General features: G+C 45.3%; 2 protein-coding genes across 2 annotated transcripts; both read right to left on the bottom strand.

Annotated features, from left to right (window-relative positions):
• Positions 1 to 1096: 1096 nt before the first annotated feature.
• Gpr135 (G protein-coupled receptor 135) lies at positions 1097 to 12480 on the bottom strand. The gene has a single exon (XM_048415720.3). The coding sequence runs from the start codon at positions 7262 to 7264 to the stop codon at positions 5891 to 5893; it is 1374 nt and encodes a 457-aa protein (XP_048271677.3). The 5' UTR covers positions 7265 to 12480; the 3' UTR covers positions 1097 to 5890.
• A 278-nt stretch (positions 12481 to 12758) lies between these two features.
• L3hypdh (trans-L-3-hydroxyproline dehydratase) lies at positions 12759 to 21448 on the bottom strand. The gene is made up of 5 exons (XM_048415721.3): positions 20731 to 21448; positions 17040 to 17209; positions 14444 to 14566; positions 14214 to 14351; positions 12759 to 13155 (listed from the first exon to the last, which is right to left on the bottom strand). The coding sequence occupies exons 1-5, from the start codon at positions 21236 to 21238 to the stop codon at positions 13030 to 13032; spliced, it is 1065 nt and encodes a 354-aa protein (XP_048271678.1). The 5' UTR covers positions 21239 to 21448; the 3' UTR covers positions 12759 to 13029.
• Between the last annotated feature and the right edge of the window lie 23 nt (positions 21449 to 21471).

The raw sequence follows: 21471 nt of genomic DNA, 5'->3' as shown, positions 1-21471 counted from the left end.
ACAGAGAACAAGAAGATTGAGATAACACCCAGCATCCTACCAGACCACCACAGACTAAAGCTGGATACCAACAATGGACATCACTAACTCAAGGATGTTCAACAACTCACTTCTGAATTAAAAATGGGCGAAGACACATTATATAGTAAAAATCTTTTTAGAATTGAATGAAAATGAAAATACAACACACTCAAATATATGGGGCACAATAATGGTAGTTCTAAGAGGCTGGTTGGTAGCACTAAGAGCCTACATAAAGAAAAGGGAGAGATATCAAATTAATAACTTAACAACACATTTGAAAATTCTAGAACAGAAAGAAGAAATATTACACAAGAAGAGTAGATAGCAAGAAATAGTAAAACTCAGGGCTGAAATCAATAAAATAAAAACAAACAAAAATAGTATAAAGAAATATTTGAAATGAGGAGTTGGTTCTTTGGAGAAATCAATAAGATTAATAAACCCTTAGTTAAATTTACTAAAAGATGGAGAGGAAGATCCAAATTAATAAAATTAGAGATGAAAAGAGGGCTATAACAACAAACACTGAGGAAATCTAGAGAACTATAAGGACAAGCTTTAAAAACATGTACTCCACAAAACTGGAAAATATGTAAAGAAATGAGTAACTCCAAAGTTAAATCAAGATTAGATAAGCAATTTAAATAAGTCTATAACCCATAGCGAGACAGAAGCAGTAATTTAAATTCTCCCAACCAAAAAGCTTAGATAGATAGATAGATAGATAGATAGATAGATAGATAGATAGATAGATAGATAAAAGCCCATGGCCAGATAGATTCAGTGCAGAGCACCAAAAGACTTTTTTTTTTAAAAAAAATTTATTTATTTATTTATTTATTTATTTATTTATTTATTATGTATACAATATTCTGTCTACGTGCATGCCTGAAGAGGGCATCAGACCTCATTACAGATGGTTGTGAGCCACCATGTTGTTGCTGGGAATTGAACTCAGGACCTTTGGAAGAGCAGGCAATGCTCTTAAACGCTGAGCCATCTCTCCAGCCCCACCAAAAGACTTTTCAAAAAAAAATTAACCCCAATATTCTTCAAATCATTCTATAAAATAGAAACTTAAGGAACATTGCTTTATTCTTTATACAAGGTTACAATGATCACCTCATTAGATACAAAAAATGCCTTAGATAAACTCCAACATCCTTTCATGACAAAATCCCTGGAGAGACTAGGGCTACAAAGAACAAACTTAAAGGTGATACAGAGTAGGCCCACAGTCAACATCAGCCTAAGAGGAGAGAACTCAAAGTAATTCAGGAACAAGACAAGGACGTCCACTCTCTTCGTACCTATTCAATATAGTACTTGACGACTTAGCTAGAGCAGTAAGACCACTGTAGGAGATCAAGGGAATTCAAATAGAAAAGGAAGAAGTCAAAGTATCTTATTTTTATATGATATGATTTTATACATAAAAGACCATAAACCTTCCACCAGGAAACTTCTACACTTGATAAACAGGGCTATTGAGGTTTCTTCGTGGTATGACAGCATAATATTTTCATGAATATGGAGGCAATGGAAGGAAAAACACAAACTAACAAAAATTATAAAAATTAACCTGACTCCAGGACTCCTGAGGAACCAAGATTCTATGAAGAAAACCATAAATGGTCCAAATTTAATTTCCTTAAGCAAGTTCCCAAGTATTGAAACCGCAGCTGTTACACTTGGTCTGATTATGGTCAGTCCCCGCTAAGTAATGGACCTCCCCTGCAGTAGCAATGTCACCCGCCCCCCATGTCCTGATGATTGTCTCAAGAGAGTTAACAATCTAAGAAAATACATATATCCAGATAGCTTTCAGAATTAAAGCAGACATCTTATACAAAGATCCTGATTTCATCTATTTGTCCCCAAGTACCCAAGCTCCTATAATAGCTCAGAGGCCAGTCAAGAGGGGATAAGAATTATAGTGTTTCAAACATAATATCTAAGTTCCCATGACATGTAACATAACTGCTAGAAAGGACTTAGAAAGCCCTTCAAGGCGCCGATTCTACAGAAGAAGCTAGGGTGGCTCCATTCTCCACTGTTTTACACGGGTACCTATATAAATGGACAAAGGATGGTGCGAAAGGATTAAAAAGGAATAAAGACTCCTCTTTTTAGAAAGGTTAGTCAGAGAAAGAAATTATCCCATTGTACAAATGATACTCATAGACAACTAAATGGTTAGCATAGAAAATAGGCTGCAAGTATAGCATAAGAGGTAAAATAGAATAAACTCATGAGAACTAAAATCTGCTCGTCTAGACTGAACCGGCTCTGGCTCTGGCTCTCACCTTGTGACCACAGAGCTGCCAGCCAGTTCATGGCTAGGAAAGACTCACTGACCTTCCTGAATGCTAAAAGCTGCTTCTTGCTTAAAGTTAAGGAATAATAAAACAAGAGAGCTGACAGAACCTCTAAGGGAGGTGGAAGATGAGGTTTCAGAATCAAGAGGATACTGTCAGAAAATCCCTTAGGAGCCGTAATCACAGCTGAGTGCTTGTGAGCACAGTATAATGCCTTCACGTTTCTGTGTATGAATAAAGTGAGCTTTCCCGTTAGAGGAGGACAGAGTTAGGTGCATCATCTCTGTGTAAGTCTTGTTTCTTCTACCACCGACTCCACACCTCCTCCTCACCTGAACTCTGAGGGAGCAGGACTCTGGCAGGAGGGGACGTGAGCTCCCTTCCCTAACCAAGGAGCTATTGCCAATTGGCAACCAATTGCAAAGAAAAATTTAGTTTTCTCCAATGGAATCTTGCTGGGTATTTAAACTACTCTTTGGGGTGGCCCCACGCACAGCAGTAGACAGCCAATGCAAAATGAAGTCAATGGTATTTTTGTATTTTTTTTTGTTCAATATTATTTTCTTTGGGCATTTTTTTCGATCTTGCCAGTCATTTGTATATTATTATTTCTGATTTTGTGCTTCTATGGATTTTCTTTGTGCATGTATGTGACTTTCTGTGTGTGTTTCTTGTACTTGTTATTTTTAATTTTATTATATTTGCCTGTAATTTTTTGTTATATTTGCCTGTTTATTTTCTGAATGGAAAGAGAAAGGAGGTTGGGGTCGGATAAGAGGAGGGATGGGGAGGATCTAGAAGGAGACTGGGAGGAGAAATCATGATCAGAATATAGTATATGAAAAATTTATTTTCAATTAAAAGAGAAGTGACAATAGATGCTGGCAAGGATGTGGGGAGAAACCATTTTACACTGCTGGTGGTAGGGAAAACTAATTCGTCTACTCAGTAAGGACAGTTCTTAGAAAGCACACAGCCCTTTGGAAGGTGGAAAGCCTTCTGCAGGAAGGCTCTGTGATTTCTACCTGTTAGTTGCTTCAGCACCAAGAAAACTGCCCTTAGGTAAAGCAAAGGTAAAGTGGTCCATGGTGATGGGAGGAGGAGGATCATGGTACCAGAACATCTCATCCTTGTTTTCCCTGCCATTAGACAGATAAGGGAATAAGGGATATGAAGCTAAACAAATTGCAGGGCAAATTATACTTTTACCATTGAATAGTCTTACAGCTGCAGATGAAAGGTATGCACGCGCGTGCACACACACACACACACACACACACACACACACAAACACAGAAGCACACACTATTTACCTACTTAAATTTGAACTTTTGTTTTCCCTCTTTCGTTGCTAACTATGACTCTGAGAATGACTACCAGAAAGGCTTCTAGAATCGTCTCTTTCATGACTTTAACTTTCAGTGACAATGTAGAGAGGAATCCCCTCTCTTCCTCCAAGCCCAACACCCTGTCACTTCCAATCTTAGATTTCACCCCCTGCACTCATCAGGCAAGCTAATGCTATATCACGTCTATTGTGTGATTCCTTCCTTCAGTTCCCCGTAGGTGACACCCACCATGTAACATGTTTGCCTCCTCCACCTAATCACATACTCTTTTCATGACATACAGCAATACAGAATTCCTGGGCTGTCAGTTTCATGATGTCAAGACCATCACTTCTTCTCAAACCCGTAGATCAGTGACTTCCATTTTCTCACATGACCCAAAACCAATCCCCCCCCCCTTTGGCAGGCAAAGGTATCAGGTATCCACTAAGTGTTCTTTTGGCTGCATTAAGCCTATAACCTTTGACAACAGGCTTTAGAAGGGAGGATTTTCCTCACTGCCTTCGTGCCACACCGACATAGCAATAACATACCCAGATAATCTACAAAGTTCTGACTGTGGTGATATCTGGAGAATAAGAAAAATTAAAACAGTCTTTGATCATCAAGACAGAGATCATGTATTTCTATCTTTGATTACAAAGTAATGTTGTACACTCGTCTGGCATACAGGCTTATGTACTAACAAACATCTTAAACACTTTACAAGAAAGATAATGCTGGCTAGTTCACAATAAAATCGTCACATAGTATGCATTTTCATACTTTTAAAAATGATTATTCAGCTAAAGTTGTGGAATGCTGAATTAAAGAGAAGTAGGAGGGAAGGAAAAATCAAAGTGACGTTCAGTGTGAGAAATTTTGCATATACAAAGCATAGATTGTGCTTCTAGATTATTGTAAAAAATTGTTTTTTGCAAGTTTCCGAAAGTATTTCAGTTTGATTGAGGTATCTCTCCAACCTGTGCTTATGGATTTATATCTTATCTTGCAACCCCATACCAATTATCTTTCTAATGATGGCTAAAATATTTACTACTAAAAAATATCCAAACTTCTAGTAGAAAGCATGTCCTTGTAGGACATTCTATGACTATTCCAAGGATGTGGCTATACTTTCCATATTACTTTTAGAATTCCTCTTTGGAAATCACATTTGGCAATTAAAGGGTGGGCAGGACAGCCAATACTGTGTGTAAAAGACGTACATACAATACATATATGTGCACATTCATATTGAGCAGCACTCACCCGATTCAAGCAATTTGACTTCAAATTACATTTTGGAATCTATCAAAAAACAAAATAAACAAAAACACAAACACAGTTATCCCAGTTGACAAAGATTTTTCCAGTATGAAAGTTGTTGTTGTTATTATTATTATTATTAATGAAAGCACTTGGCGTGGCATCCACACAAGCTATCAAACAGAAGCAGCAGTTTAGAGCAAGGCCAGAGCCTGGGTTCCCAAGATAGCTAATTTGGGGGCTAAAACGGGCTTAGGAGGAACATCAGTTTTTATGTATAATATTGGACTTCTGCTTAAACAATCATATTATGTTCATGTGCCCTTTGGACCACTGAATTATATCTAGTAATAAACGACCTTTTCAAAAATCTGGAAGTGGTTCAAAGTTGACTCTAAATTTAGAATTTCACACAAAAATTCCAGGGGAGGGCACCAATCGGTGTAATGCTGTTTCAGCTCTCAGCTCTAAGCACCCAAAGCAGGTCACACAGGCAGACTCTAGAATCTGGTTTCGTTGAATGCTGGTGAAGTACAGGGGCCTTCAAACAGGCCCGAGGGTCTTTGTGCATTCCAAAAAAAAATAGTATTTGAATAAATCTTTGAGTTCAATGGCATCTGTTTCACAGTGTAATTTCTATAACATGAGCTTTTCAGTAACTGTAAATTTTATTTTTGTCGCTTTTTTTGCACTTACACCTCACAACACTTGGTTGTGTGGTTTAAGATTGTTTTAAATTTTGCATTTCACATTCCTTTTGGCACTTTTGAAGAAAGGGGATGGCCTTTTGCGACTTTTATGTTCAGGAATGAAGTGGTAACCCTCTCATTCCTGTCTTTTTAGTTTTAAGTGTTTGACTTTATGAAATTCACAATTCGCCCCGATCCCCGCATCACTAAATGAGAGGGGTGGAAATCTGCTGTTATTCCAAGCTGTCCACCTCAACCCTTCCTAGTGGCTACTGTCCCCGGCTTCAGATTTATGCTGTTTGCCGACGGCCATAACTGGATCTGGTGGTCCCTCTCGGAAGAAAAGTACAACTGGGTTTTTGCGAGCCCACATGACCACTTCCCCTCCTGCCCCGCTAGCCGGATTGGAAGAAGGCATCCTGCTACAAGCCCCCAGCCTGCTGGTACAGCCATTTCGAAGGTGATTGAGGCTTCTGGCCTGCAAACCTAGGCCTTGGCTGGGCAAAAAAGCATCCATGTTCCTAGTCCTGTAACCCTCCTCACGACTGCGCCCTAGGAGCATGGAAATGTTGGGGTTGCGGATGGCATAGATGACAGGGTTGATAGCCCCATTGGCCCACGTCAGCCAGACAGCGGCCACATTGAGCAAGGAGGGGGCCTGAGTGGCCTGACCCTGCCGAGTCGCAGCCAGAAGCACCAGGAAGCAGTAGGGGCCCCAGCAGCAGATGACGAAGATAATCATGATGAGTACGGTGGTGGCCGTGCGCACCTCGCTGAAGAAGCGCAGCACGCGCGCGTAGGTGGTCATCGGCCGCACGCGCACGTCCGACAGGCGCACGGTCTTGCAGATGTGGTAGCGGCAGAAGCACATCAGCAGGAAGGGCAGCAGGTAGCAGGCCACCACCAACCCCACGCTGTAGATGGCGCCCAGCTGCGCGGGATCTGGGGAGGTCCGGTAAAGGCAGCGGTGGAAGCTCTGCGGAGCAGGGGGCTCCCGGGGCGCCCGAAGCAGCTCCCAGGGCAGCGAGAAGCCGAGCGCTGCCAGCCAGGCTCCGGCCAGCAGCTGCAGAGCGCGTCGCCGGCCCAGCTTGTCCCGCGGAGGACGCACGATGGCGCAGTAACGGTCCAGCGAGATGAGCGCCACGCTGAACGTGGACACGATGCCAAAGCACGAACTGAAGAAGCGGCTGGCGGCGCAGAAGCTGCGCCAGGGCCCCGAGTCTCCGGGAGGCGCGAACAGGTCTAAGAAGGCGGCGGGTAGACAGAGCAGCGCGGTGAGCAGGTCCGACAGGGACAACGACAGGATGAAAGCGTTGGTGACCGTGCGCAGCTGCCGGTGCTTCACGATCACCCCCATCACCGCGCAGTTGCCCAGGCTAGACAGCAGAAAGATGAGCAGGAGCACGAGTGCCTGGGCGGCCACCGCCGCCCCGTGCCACAGCAGCGGCGCAGGTCCCCGAGACCCCGCCGCCTCGGGCCGGCCCGCATCACTCTGGTTTCCCAGCGTTACCGTGGCGACGGCGCTGAACGACAGCGCGGCCGCGGTGACCGTGGAAGCCACCCCTCCCGAATGAGCGCTGCCTGGTAAGGCCACGCTCGCGGGCGGGCGGCCGGGGGGCCGCTCCTGCTCCTCCATGGGGCCCCGCGCAGGTCGCAGCTTTGCTCATCCCGCAGCAGGGTGAAGGGCTGAGCGAACCCAAGCGGCCGCAGCGAGGAGTGGGTGGGGCTCGGCCGAAACGGGGCGGTCACCACCCCGCACTGGTAGAACCTTGACGTGGGTTCCAGGCGTTGCCGAGGGAACCGCCTGTTTACGCAGGAACGCAGGGCGGGACGCCAGCCGGGTACCCCAGAAAACCGGCCCACATCATCTCCTTCCCCAGCCCGAGGCGATCCCGCCAGGGTCTGGGTGTCTGAGGGCTGGTATTTTCTACCTCCAGCACCCTGCCATACCAGAGACAGTCAGAAAACCCTGCATACGAATGGCAGATTCTACCGAGGTGGTCTTGCTCTTTCCTGTTGGGCGCAGAGGCCCTACAGGGAAGTCTTTGTGAGAGTACTGATGCTGTGGGCATCGCTAGCATCCACAGGTAGGAAAGGAAAACAGTCCACATCAGGAGTTCTTGAGGGGCGGGGGGTATTTCCTGTACGTCTATATCTTGAGCCAGCAACAGAAACACTCAGTGGGCATGTTACACATGACTAGATTCCAATCTCAGTTTCAGATAATGGGGTGAGGATCAAGAATTTGTATGGGTGGTGATGTTGGTCCAAGGGTCACACTTTGAAAACCACTGATGTAACAAACTTGTTTCAATAGATTTCTTGCTGACACTCAATATTCTTGAGTCTGGGCTCCTCCTTTAAGCCTGATTCGGAGCAGATACTCTCAAGGATTGGTACGTGGATGTAGGAGGGAAGATGTCATCTACTGTTCAGGGTCCTGGACCTCTGGATGGTAACTGGTAATGCAGGGGGAGAGGGCAGAGAGAGGCGTAGATTTCCCGCTATTACCATTTGATCTCTAGAATGTGGTCTGTGTGGTATATTAAGGCATGGCCAGCCACAGACACTCTGGCAGATACTGAGTGGAGAGAGACAGGACCAGGAAAGTCCTGGCTGTCCAGCAAGGTTGCCTCTCCAGACTGTGGCTATGACCTTGAGGAGGAAAAGCGTGAATCAATCCTCTAGTTACCTGTGCTCTTTAAAGCAGCTGTTCGCAAAATGAGGGTCTGGAGCCAACATCAGCACCGCTCAAGAACTTCCAACAAAGCAAAATCTGATACTTGCGAGGAGATCCAGACTCTAGTGCTTTGACAAGCTCTCCGGGAGATGCTAATGCACCCACAAGCTTGAGAAACTCTTAAAGAATAACTAGGCCACTTGCAGGTCTTGGAGTCTGCATTAGGGCTAAAGGGCTTATTTCAGTGTATGCTATAGGAAACTTAACAGTGCATTTAAGGATGTCTCGCTATCAGTCTGGGCCAGATCATTCTTTGCTGGTGGGAACTGTTCCACATAGAGCCCTTAGCAACATTTCTAGTATCTGCCCGTTAGATGCCAGCAGCATGTCTCTCAGCTGCAACAACTTAAACTGTCTGCAGAAATTGCCGCATTCCCCTTCAGGGTAAAAGCAACCCCAGCTGACAATCATTCAATATGATAATATAATACCTATAGATGAACTGATTTAGTAAATTCAATCTGCAACCATTAATGCCTAGTTTTAGCACAAAGCAAATAAGGGCCCTTGTCCCAAAAGACTTATAGTCTTAGGTAAACACAAATGTATAACAAGGAAATAAGTGTTTAAAATGATGGAATGAAATGCAACATAGATTAAGTTGCTAGGGTGGCTGATAAAGACTTTGTATACAAAGCGAAGGGGAGAGGAGAGATGGAGAATGCAAACACGACATCGAGAGGAGAGTGTTGAAGTTGTCAGTATCTGAATTCTAAGCTACATGCAGTTGGGGAGTAAAAGTGAAATGTGTTTGGTTTTCTTGGGACAGGATTGGCATGCTGTGCTGTGGAGGAAGAGGGTGTAATTAAACTAGCAGTTGGCCTTTGCCAAACAAAGGCCATAGTCGGGCATGTGCTTCAGAAAGGCAATAGGGACCTTGCACCCCTCTGTGCTTGCTTCTTTCTTTGTCTGCACGGTGTCTTCTCCTCTGCCCGTTGATCTTTCCTATTGGAGCCCAGCCCTCTTCCCTTCTGCAGGTCCCCATCTCTCTTCAAAGGCTCCAAGGATTCTCTATTCCTAACTCCACATCCATGGGCATGAATGGGGTAACTTCAGGGCAGGATAGTGAAAAAGAAAGGGATGCTGGATAGGATGTCAGGGCGTGGTTACAACCCGGAGGCAGTGCACAAAGCAAGGCAGGTGGGTGACAGTTTATAAGACACAATGGTAATTCCCCCGGTGTCATCTCAGTGGAGGTCAGCTCCGTCCTTTACCTAAAAGATGGACTTTTTGAGTATTTAGGGTAAAAAGAGGTTGCTTGGTAAGGGTGCATTCACATGTGCAACCTGAGCCCCAGCAGGTAATTAACAGAGATTTGCCAAAAAGATTTTCTACCAAAGAGGAGTCTCCTTCCAGACACCTCGGAGTGTTAGAAACAGCTCAACTGAAGTCCACTCAACAAGAATCGTCATGTTAGGCCTTTAGGTTAAGAGTTACATAGAAGTATGAATATTGCCTTAAGAGGAACAGGACACAACGTGTGAGTTTTGAGGGTTGAAGGGTGGCCTGTTTCTTGAGGAACCTAGAAGACTTGGGACAAGAGGGGTATGGGTCTTGGCTCACACAATTCTATGTATGATCATGTGCAGTTGAGGACTGAGTACCAACTCATGACCTGGGGAGTCTCACTGAGCCACTCTGTGGGTGACCTTGGCACCAAAGAGTTAGAAATCCTGCTCCAAAGGGTACCACACTTGACTACAAGGATCCAGCAGCAGTGTCCACCATGGGTTTAATGAACCCTTCAGGGGCTCTTATGACTGACAGGCCAAGCAGTTTCCAGAGAGTAATGGTGCAGAACCAGACATGGTGGCATACATGAGGGAAGTGTACCTAGAAGCTTGACTCCCAAGGGAAAGAAAGAGTCAGGGGGTGGAAGCAATCAAAAAAGAGGGGCAGGAGTGCTTGCCCCATCATCCTTATGACGGACACATCTAGCTATTTGGGGGGATGCCACTGAGGGGATGGAGGCTGTGGGTGCTCGGTTTGTCGATGAGGTAAGCCGATGGACTGGGTTGCAGACGCAACTAGTGTAGAAGCAGAATTGACAGTGCTCCTATTTGAATGCCCAAGAAGGCGGGGTTGATCTCCTTAGCCTTTCTGACTTCAAGGGAGGCAGAGCGAAGGACCAGACAGTTTAGAAAAGTGGTTCTCAACCTCACTAATGCTGTGACCCTGTAATACAGTTCCTCATGTTGTGGTGACCCCAACCATAAAATCATTTTCACTGCTACTTCATAGCTTCATTTTGCTACTGTTATGAATCATAATGTAAATATCTGTGTTTACACAGATGGTGTCTAAGGTGACATATGTGAAAGGGCTGTTAGACACCCCCAAAGGTTGAGAACCACTGGGTTAGAATGTTGGATGTTAGGTATTACTAGTTTGTTGGAGTCACACTCTCTGGACTGGCTATACCAGAGTGAGCCAACGTGCTTGTCTGGCATCTCCTTACCATACATAAGTGGAATGAAGCAATAGCATCCTACAGGCGAGGCAGAGAGCTCTACCCTGAGGCAGTTAATGGGGAAGGTACTATCTGCAGACAATTCTAAAACAAGAAGAGAAATAACTAACATTATCGGTTCGTTGGTACTGCCAGAACTGACGATTCCTAACTCTGCCACAGATAAAGTTCTGCACCCTTGGTAGCCAGGGGATACTAACTGTAGTGTGCTCTTTCAGATAGAGGGTCCCTATGCGGCCCATCAAGAAATGTGACTCTAAAACAATGTCTTTGTTCTAGTTAATGAGACATGAGACTAAGAGAGAAAATAGCGATTCTATTCTTATTTCACTAAATGTGTAAATCACCTACTCTATGGAAATTTAGTCACCCTGAGTTGATGACAGCACCTCTTTCCCTCTTTCTTTTGGGGTGACGGATGGTGTCGACACAAAACCTGAAGTGCTTGGGGGTAATGGGGGAAATAACAGATATTCACTTCATATTTTTCGTTTGGGTTAGGTAATAAAGTTACAGACCTCCAAAAATGAGTCACTAAAGGCCTGCCGAGTGACAGGGCCCCTTAACATGGATTAATTCAGTATCTGGTGTGCACAGAACTGAAATACTACTACATACCTCACAAAAGGTCTACTGTATTTTCCGAGGGCATTGCAGCTAATGTTTCAATAGATGACAGACGATGATCCATTATTTTATTCCTGATTATTAAAAGTCAGGGTCTGAATGAATTGGCAGACCTGAAACTTTATAATCTTCTTGGCTCTAGCCCCCAAGGGCTGGGACTACAGGCATGTGTCCCCACACCTGGCTTTCAAGTGATATTTTTAAGAGGCTGAAAGGTAAGTATTAACTGGCAATAATGCTAGTAATGAGATTGTTTCATGTTCTAAGTCTAGCAAGCAGCTGATTATTGAGAGTTGAGTTGATCCAAGGCTTTCTCCGAAGCCTTCAGGGAAGGACATAAGGAAGCTAAGTCCATGTCCTCGTCCAGGGGCAGACTTGGCCAAGTCCAGTCTGGGGCTGGAGCCAGGCCCTAGAGACTGGAGTTATCAGTCCCCAAGGACTCTGTGTGCTTGGCCTGTGATACCTCTGAGGTATCCTGTGCTCCCCTCAGGCAACACTGCTTGACTTAGTTTCCTGCTGACTTTGGCCCACTGTAGAATAGCTTTTTGCCAGCTCTGTGTCCCCCCTCCCACCGCAAACAGTATACAAGATAGTGTACTTCTTAGTGAACTTGTTTGACAAAAGATGTAGCTTGTGCAAGACTCCTGAGCCTACCTTTTCTATCTTCTGTATCTCTGATTTGGACTTTACTTGACAGTACCCTGTCAGTGAAGAAGAACTTACCGGTCAAGGTCAGCTGATAGGACCTGAGATTCATTTCATTGTAAAGGTTCAGAGATTAATTTTCACTTCCCATCTGTATTTCAGCAATGTAGCATGAGGTTCCAGAACCAATACTTAAAAACCAATGAATGAACCAAACAAAGGAAAAACAACCATCCAAACACACAACAAACAAAATAACATTCCCTAAGCTAAGAGCACCATCCTAGAAATGGCAAAAATCTGGTTACCTGTTGGTCTTTGCAGCACCAGCCAGTGACTTTGTGGCACTTGGGTACCAGTGGGTGTAGATGATGGGGGCTCGGCAGCAAAGGCAGCACCCCAGCAGCCCCTATAACGATGCCTGTCAAAGAAGCTGACTCCAGGTGATCGTTCCAGGATTATTTATGCCAAGTGTTGAGAACCTCGTAATAACCCGCTTCCTCAGCACGCTGCTTATGGAGGCCTTTATTTCACTCAAACTAAGCATTAAAATAACAGACTCACAAAGCTTATTGCTGTGTGGTCTGTGACTGAAGCTGTCATCCAAAGAAACTTTAAAACAAAGAACTGCCATTTCCACAGCGTAGATCAAGAAACTAGGTTTTAATTTTGCCCTGTATACTAATGATTGAAACATTTCTGAATTTTTAGCACTTTGTATGCCACATCAGTGATTTTTAGACTCAAAAGGTTTGCAAGCAGGAAGTATAGTGCCTTGCAGTTAGCCTTAGTATACTGTTCTAGAAATTATAAAACTAGCCTATATGGGTAGCTGGATGCTGGTTTTCATATAATACGGAGAAAACACCACTCCTAGGTAATTACTTTAGAAGAAAAACCTTAAAGCTCCCGGGAAAGGTCACTTGAGAAGAAAGCCGTCCCTCAAAGGGTCGTCGTCTTCCACTGTCAGGATTGCTGTCCCCGTGTAATGGGCTTGTCCTGCAACCTCCACTATGACAGCTTTGAAATCCCCACACTTCCCTTCCTGAAAAAGAGACAAGAGGAGCAAGCTGGGAAAATCCTGTGGTTGTTTGGTGTCCCGAAGGCTGGGCTCTTGGCTTTTAGAGCCAGTGAAACCCACGTGTTGATCCCTCAGGCACAGGAAGGTTTTTAAGGGGGTGACAAGGTCAGATTGTGTTTTAGTTAACTGGAAAGAGGGGGCACATGGGAGAGGGACTAGGAACCCAGAAGCCTGCTAAGCGGGACCTTCAGTATTCAGAAACAAATCCTGAGAAACAGCTGCGTTAGGGCAGATTGTTTCCCATGTTAAAGAACTCCATGAGTACGCTCATCAACTAATGTAGATTCATCTTTCTATAACAGGTTCCATTTGCTGCTGAGCAGATTCCCTGTTAGCACATTTGCATTTGATTTCATTACAAAAATTCTATTTTCACAACTCGCATCTTTTACGTGCTTCTCTTTGAATTACAATACTTCCATAGAATAAGTCAAAAACCAAAAAGGCTCCCACTCTAAGGCAGTGCTTCTCAGATCTTTTGGTCTCAAGAGCCCTTTACACCCTAATATTTGAGAGCCTCCACAAGTTCTTCTTTATGCACGGAATATCTCTCAGTACTTATTGTTCACCGCTTCATTTGAAGACAAACTGATTACAAAGCAATGAATACACAGAAACATATACGCACTTTTTGTAAATAACTGTTGTCAAAAAGTTTCAAACGAGAAAGAGAAAGGTGGCATCATTTTTCAATCTTGCAAGGCCTCTCCTGTCTGTCTCAATAGAAACAGCTGGATTCTCACCTGCTTCTGCATTCAGTCATTCATGTGTTTGGGCTATCACTCAGAGTAGCCTGTCTGCTTCCGAGAGAGCAAGGGCAAAGCCATGTCTTAGTATATCACGATGAACACAGTTTTGACTCATAGAAAACACAGTGGGTCAAACCCGAGGTGCCAACACTACACTTTGAGAATTGATGGTTGGACAGAAGTTTCTACAGGCTGGCTTTCAAGTTCAGGGACGCAGCCAGCACCCAGCCCCGCCTCTTCTGTCTCCCAACAAGAAGCCAGAGTTACACTGACCCTCACAGCACGCCCCGTGAACACCGAGCCAGTTGCGCTGCTTTGGAAGGTTCTGGTCTGGTCCAGCTGCAGAAGGCCCTTATGATACTGCAGAGCAATTCGGGCTGTCACTCCCGAGCCGGTGGGGCTTCTGTCGACCTGTTTCAGAACCAGTAATGACAGGAATTGAGTGTTCTCTACCAGCTGTTCTAGGGTTCAAGTCTAACAGTTGCGGCCCTGGTACCTCCTACCTGCTCATCTGCAAACACGCAGATGTTGGTGGTGGGCTCCTCGCTGTAAGCATCTTTTCCATCTGTTAAAATAGTTCCATACAGAAAACTAAGATCTTCGCTCTCGGGATGCTTGATTTTAAACTGCAATAAAGTGACCATATGTAAAATGTTTTGATTCAAATTTTGTCTTTAGAAATAATGTCAATGACAGATTTAATTTTCTCAATATGTATCATTTTTGAGAATCACCTACATAAATGCTTGATGTTATGTTACTCTCTAGATACAAACAGTTTTATTGGCAGTTATGATTCTTATGTTGAGTTCCTGCTGAGGAAGTTCTTCTGTATCTAACCTCAACTACGTGAGCAGTACCTATTTTATTTGCATGCCCAGCACACACGCTCTGTGGAGAGCTTAATTCATGATGGGTTGGTCCACAGGCTGGCTATGCCTGAGCTAAAACCATCCCATGGAAGGGGAGACTGTGGGAAAATCTAACAGAGTAAAACTTTTTTGAAGGATAGTTAAAAGAATTCAGAGGCTACTCGTGAGTAAGAAACAATTGGAGGAAGAGGGAAAAACAGAACACAATTAGAGGTTCCATGAAAAGCAGTGGCTGTGCACAGAGACACACAGCCCGGGGCCATCAGTGGGAAAGTATTTCCAGGGCCAAAGGCAGGACGCTTCGGTTCTTGGGAGGTCCAGCAGTTGAGCTTATCCCGGATTTCTGTAATATCTGACCATAATGTCTGAGGTCACCAGACTCATCTTCACACATTTATCACATGCCACTCAAACAGACCTGGGTTCCTAAAGTCCAGTCTATGAAACCAAGTTAAAGAGGCTGCAAACTTGTTTTTGTCATTGCTTAAGGTCCGGTGCTTTCCTCCACAACCGCACATGTCATGGGCGTGCTAGCTCCTTCCACGGGACCAAGCTTCTGGGACACTGCGGTTTGTCCTAGCTTAATGTCCGACATACACAGCACATTCTTGTTAAAAATGTGGTAAGAGAGTAAGGTTGGACTTAGAGTGCATTAACCTTGGACCTTGCTCTACAAAACATCTTTCTCTAAACCTGCATCAAAATATGGATGGCCAATAACTGACAAACAGATATTCTGCCCGTTACTTCCATGATGGAACTTCAACTCTCTCGAAGTACAAGGCCTCTGGGTTCTCTCCGAGCCTTTATCACCTGCCTGAGCAGTTCAAGCTTTAACAAAAAGCTCAAACTTACTCCTTTTATCAAGAAAATGAGCCCCTCTTTTCTTGGGTTTCATTAAAAAATAAAGTGGAATTATTTTGTATTAAAATTTTAAGCCATTAGCTGTCTGAAAGGATAGAAAACTGAAGTAAATTAAGAGTGTTAGAATAAACCATGATAAAGCAAATCAGTTTATTGTTATTGATTGCCCTAAAAAGTGGTAATTTCAAATAGTAATATGCTGTATATTTTCTTTAAAAATTTTTTATTTTGACGTATGGTGGTGGCACACACCTTCAATTCCAGCACGCAGGAAGGCAGAGGCAGGTAGCTCTCTGTGAGTTCAAGGCCAGTCTGGTCTACAGAGCAAGTTCCAGGACAGGCTCCAAAGTTACAGAGAAAACCTGTCTTGAAAAACAAACATCAAAAAATGGCTGGGCAGTGGCGGTGCATGCCTTTAATCCTAACACTCAGGGAGGCAGAGGCAGTCAGATCTCTGTGAATTCGAGGCCAGTCTGGTCTACAGAGTGAGTTCCAAGACAGCTGGAGATACACAGAGAAACCCTGTCTCGAAAAACCAATAAGTAAATAATTTTATTTATATCTTGCCTGAAAGCATGTCTATGCACATATGTGCCTGGTACTCAAGAAGCCAGAAGAGGGCATCAGATTCCCTTGAACTAGAATTAAGGACAGTTGTGAGCTTCCATGTGGGTGCTGGGAATGAACCTGGGTTCGTTGTAAAAGCAGTCAATGTTCTTAGCCCCTCAGCCATCTCTCCAGCCCAATGCTACAAATTTTCATTTTTCTACCTTTTATAATTATTTTCAAACTAAAGCCTTGTTAAGTGGGCCCATAACATGATCAACGAAAGCATATTAGATGCCATCACGCTACTTATTCTGACCACTAATTAGACTGTCATGTAATTTTCAGATATTGTAATGTGCTTTCATCTAGGAGTCCTGACTCAAGGCCGATAGGCAGAATTATGCTAGAGATGAAAGAATATACTTTTGAGTTGCTTACCACCTAAACTGAAATGATTTTATTTTATTTTATTTTCGAGACAGGGTTTCTCTGTAGCTTTGGAGCCTGTCCTGGAACTAGCTCTCGTAGACCAGGCTGGCCTCGAACTCACAGAGATCTGCCTATCTCTGCCTCCTGAGTGCTGGGATTAAAGGCGTGCACCACCACTGCCGGACTCTGATATGATTTTAAAGAGTAGGAAACTGAAACCCACAGTGGTCAGGTCATGAGTGCTCCCAGTGTCAAAGCTAGGATTCACAAGGGTCACGCGAGAGCCCTAGCCAGTACACTCGTCTTACTCTGACTACAGACGCAGGTGCATACTTCCCTTATGGATGTGATCATTTGTATTTCTCTAAGCACCGAGGGGACTCACCTGAGCTTTCACCGCTTCTGTCACCGTGCTTGCTGCCTCCACAAGGTCCCTCGTCTTTGCAGAACACACGTCAAGTCCCAATTTTTCTGCACTAACAAATGCATAAAATGCCCCACCGTACGCGATGTCCAGCACCACCTTTCCATGCCCAGGAACATCCACTGTGAGATCTGAAAAAGGCGTTTACAAGTAAGTTTGTTAGGGAAAAAAAAAATCGCAGGAGAAACCTTCACGACAGAAAGAAATGGAACCGAAATCCATTTTCAAAATTAAGTGTTGGGCAAATGAGGGCTACGTGCATTTTCTTGTTTAAATTGGTTGTTTCCTTCAATTAGAATATATGTGGTGCTGTGTTGCTTTTTGATTATATGTGCATGTCGTTAACTACTCTGAGGTTCTACTGTAGGAACCTACAATAGAGGTTGTCATAGGGGGGACTAGGAGATGGGAAAACTCTGGACAGCCACCTGTGAACACCACGAAGGACTACACACACACTAGTAGAGAAGGCTTCAAGTGGGATTTGAATGCTATTCACAAACTGGCAATCTTCAGTTATAATGCCAAAAGGGAAATTTTAGAGATTTCTTTTTTCAGCTGGGTATAGTAGCACGCCCCATAACAGCAGCACTGGGCTTGCAGGTATGCACCACCATGCCTGGCTGCCTGCCACTTTTCTCCGTAAATAACTAAATTGCTGGCACTGGAAATTGAGAGACCATGAGCACGTTCCATGCAGACACATTGCCTCCACTACTTCAGCGCTGAGAGACAGGTTCTGCGATTTAAGATGCTCCCATAATTCTGAGCAGCCCACTAAGGAAGTGGCAGAGCTTGGAGTCAAACTCAGAAGCCCTTGACTCTCACATCCCGGCCCGTTCCCCTGAAATATGTAACCTGTATTTAGGACTCAATCCCAAATCCTTCCTTTTGGCTACACAAGCTCATCACTAGGATTTTACATCGATTTCCCTCGGGTTACACTTAGGGCATACCTACCAGAAGAGTATCTACCACGTGGGCGCCCAAGAGTTACAGGCTGAATAAAGCAGTCTTTCTTCTCAAGTTCACATAGACAAGAAAGAGAAAAATCTCAAATGTGGCACATGGTGTGAATGAGTGTTCCAGAAAATTGAAATGGGTCTCTGTGAATTGCAAAGATGTTCAGGATGAAAGGATCAACCCGCCAGGATTGGGTCTGGCTCCTGGCTCTGCCCCTTGGCACAACTTCTCTTTTCTTGCACAGAAAGAGGATTTTTTATGTCCCCCGCCCCCCTACAAGAATTGCTTTGAAAATCCATACAGTAATACATACAGAGTACCCAGCCTGGGTTAGTGGGTTTGGTGAAGGCTAAGGTGGAAGTCAAAGTTTAATTTCCAATAGGAATGGCATTCTCAAGAGGCTCCAATTGCCAAGCGGCACAGTCTCCAAATTTCATTTACTTAGCTTATCGTTCAACCCCTATTCATTTACAGCCTACTGTGGTAGACCCCTGGGATAAAGTGAACAAAACAAACGTGATTTAACACATGGGGCTACAGTGAACTCTGTGACCCTCCCCCGTGGGTATGGTGCCTTTCCTGAGCACGGTAGCTGAGATGGGAAGGGGCAGATCAAGGCTCTCCAACACCATCCTCCTGCCTTTTATGTGCTGCTGGGGATGCAGAGTTTCCTGTTCCGAAGGCTTCAGCGTGAGCACTCAAGCCCACTGACTTCTGTGGCTGGCACACAGGGATGCTGGTGGGAACTCTGGTATCTAAAGGTTTGGCTAGCCCTCCCCTTACCAACCGGGGACTAATATGAACACTGCTGCCGCCAGCTGTTGGGTCTCACAGAGTGGACTCTCTAACCTGCTGCTTGAACTGCTTAGGGAGAAATTAGGTAGCCAGCTAGTTCAACGGCTGTTTTTCTTTTTCCTTTTTTTTTTTTTAAAAAAAAAAACAAAATCATAAATGATCTCCCTCAAGCACCAGCTTGGTTGTGATACTCATTCCCTCCAAGGGCATCGAATTCCGCAGAGGCATTCATCCCCACGGGTATTTGCCTACTGAGGTTACCCTAAGCCTGTTCTGCTACAGTGTCATTCACACCTGGGCTGTCCTGGAGTCTAATTATCCCGGGAGGATCAAGAACAGCTTTCCGAAGAATGCTTTGCATTGCTCGAAGACTGGGGAGAAAAGCAGTGTTATGTAACCTCATTCCTGGATTGACCAAGTTAGCGCCCAGCTCACTTCCCGTCAGATACTAGACATCTGCACTGAAAAATGCAATCCTGCAAGTGTATCCGACTTTCCTCTGTGGCATAGTTCATGCTAGAGAGCCATGCACTCCAGAGACAATAAGAAACAGGTAAGCCATTAAAAACAAACAAAAACTCCATGTTTTAAGTAACTTTACTTTTTCTGTTGGACCACATTCATAGCTGTCCTGGGGCACATGGGCCTGGCAAGTGGCAGGCTGGAGGCTCTCTCCAGCATTGGTTCTCAACTTTCCAGCTGTTGTGACCTTTAATACAGTTCCTCACGTTGTGATGACCCTCAACCATAAAATTATTTCTGTTGCTACTCCATAACTGTAATGTTGCTACCTTTATGAATTGTAATGCAAATATCTGTGTATTCTGAGGGTCCTAAGAGACCCCTGTGAAAGGGCCAGGCAACCCAAAGGGGGGCTGTGACCCACGGGTTGATAACCACTTGGGCTAGAAGGACTGGGATAAAAGATAAAACGCCAGGTGATTCTGAAGAGGGACCTGCTTGGAGAGATAGCAAAGACCCATAATCGGGAACCCGGAAATCCTTTTCATGTTTTTGCATGCCCAGGAAATAGCAAGCTCACTATCTTGAAGTCTCTGCTTCTTGACGAATAATTTTTCAGATATGTTAAAAAAAATTCTACCAGCACTCAGGAGGCAGAGGCAGATAGATCTCTGTGTGATGGAGGTCAGCCCCAACATAGAAGTGCCAGGGTGTCTTTCAAGCCAGGGCTGCAGAGTGAGATCCTATCTCAAAACAAAAGTGTCCACATGTAATCGCCTTTAAAAAAATTAAATTCTAAGAATGTTTTACGCGCGTCTTTTTAGCCCTAAGAACCTGTGGAAATAAAGGAAGGTACAGACTCAGTCTGGGATTTGAGGGGTTGTGAACTTGTGGATTTAGGTAAGAGCAGCCAATATCTGCCCCTGCAAATTTAGTTCTTCCCCAAAGCCAAGGGGTCTCACCGTGTCACTCATGCTGGCCTGGAACTGACATTCTCCCTGCAGAGGGAAGGCACTTAACAGCCGGGGAAAGACAAGTTCTGTTGAGTAACTTATTAGGAGAAATGTGTTTACCGAGCATATTCTAAGCCAGACTGGAACTCACTGACCTCTGTTCTTCATTCTACTGTGAAATTTCTACGAATGCCTGCCTGCCAAGTGTGGAGTCGGGATGCTGTGTAAAGAAAGCATAGACTTCTTGACCACTCCACTCCAAGCTCCCCCAGGCTTTGCATGGATGGTTAGGCAAGATAACCGAATTGCATCCACCAAGATACCGAGGAGTGTTTGCAGTAACTTGGAATTACCTTTTTATGAATTGCTAAGGCAAGCAGGGTGGGGTTAGTTGCGCAGGTTTATTCAACAAAGAGCAGTGGTTAGATTCCTCCGGAGTGTGTCCCAAAACACCGGGCCTAGAGGGTCTCACCCTTTACCTGCGGCCAGGACGAAGGCCGGGACGCTGTGGAAGCGCACAGGACCGCGACTGCGGCCACCTTCACATGCCACGAAGGCGGTCACGAGCCCGCACGGGCAGTGGATGTTGACCTGGGCCTCCTGGGTGCCGTCTGGGGGAGCAGGCACCAGTCCGAAGTCAATGGCGAAGCGGCCCAGCGCCAGCACCGCGTGGCCGCACATGGAGCTGTAGCCTTCGTTGTTCAGGAACAATACGCCCAGGTGAGCGTCGGGCAGCTCGCTCGGCACCAGGACCGCCCCGTACATGTCCCGGTGGCCGTGGGGCTCGAACACGAGACGCCGCCGCACGTAATCGAGGTGGTGACGCATGTAGCGACGCTTAGCCAGCAACGTGGGCCCGGCCACCTCCGGACACCCGGCGTGCACAATGCGCAAGGGCTCGCCGCCCGTGTGCATATCCACTACCGACAGTGGGGTTGTCCTCGGGTCGTGCGGAGGCAGCCGGACCACCCACAGTGCCGCGTCCATTGTCTGCGTCCGGGATTGCAGCTCAGCACAGTGGTGCTGTCTCCAAGCCGGGGATAAATGTCAAACGCCACGGGAGAACGCGCAAGGTCGGTGGCAACCACAGGACCAGACGTCGGAGCGGAGACCACCGGGCGACAAGCCTGGAAGCTTAGACTGGGCACGGCCACCGGGTCCGGAGAGGGACACGGCGGGGGCGGGGCCGGGGCCTCGAAACTTGTTCGCACATGGGGGCG

The sequence above is a fragment of the Myodes glareolus genome, chromosome 11 (assembly GCF_982192425.1).
Source record: "Myodes glareolus chromosome 11, mMyoGla1.1, whole genome shotgun sequence".
Lineage (NCBI taxonomy): Eukaryota > Metazoa > Chordata > Mammalia > Rodentia > Cricetidae > Myodes > Myodes glareolus.
Note: the sequence above shows the minus strand (reverse complement) of the source record. Positions and strands in the feature narration are given on the sequence as shown.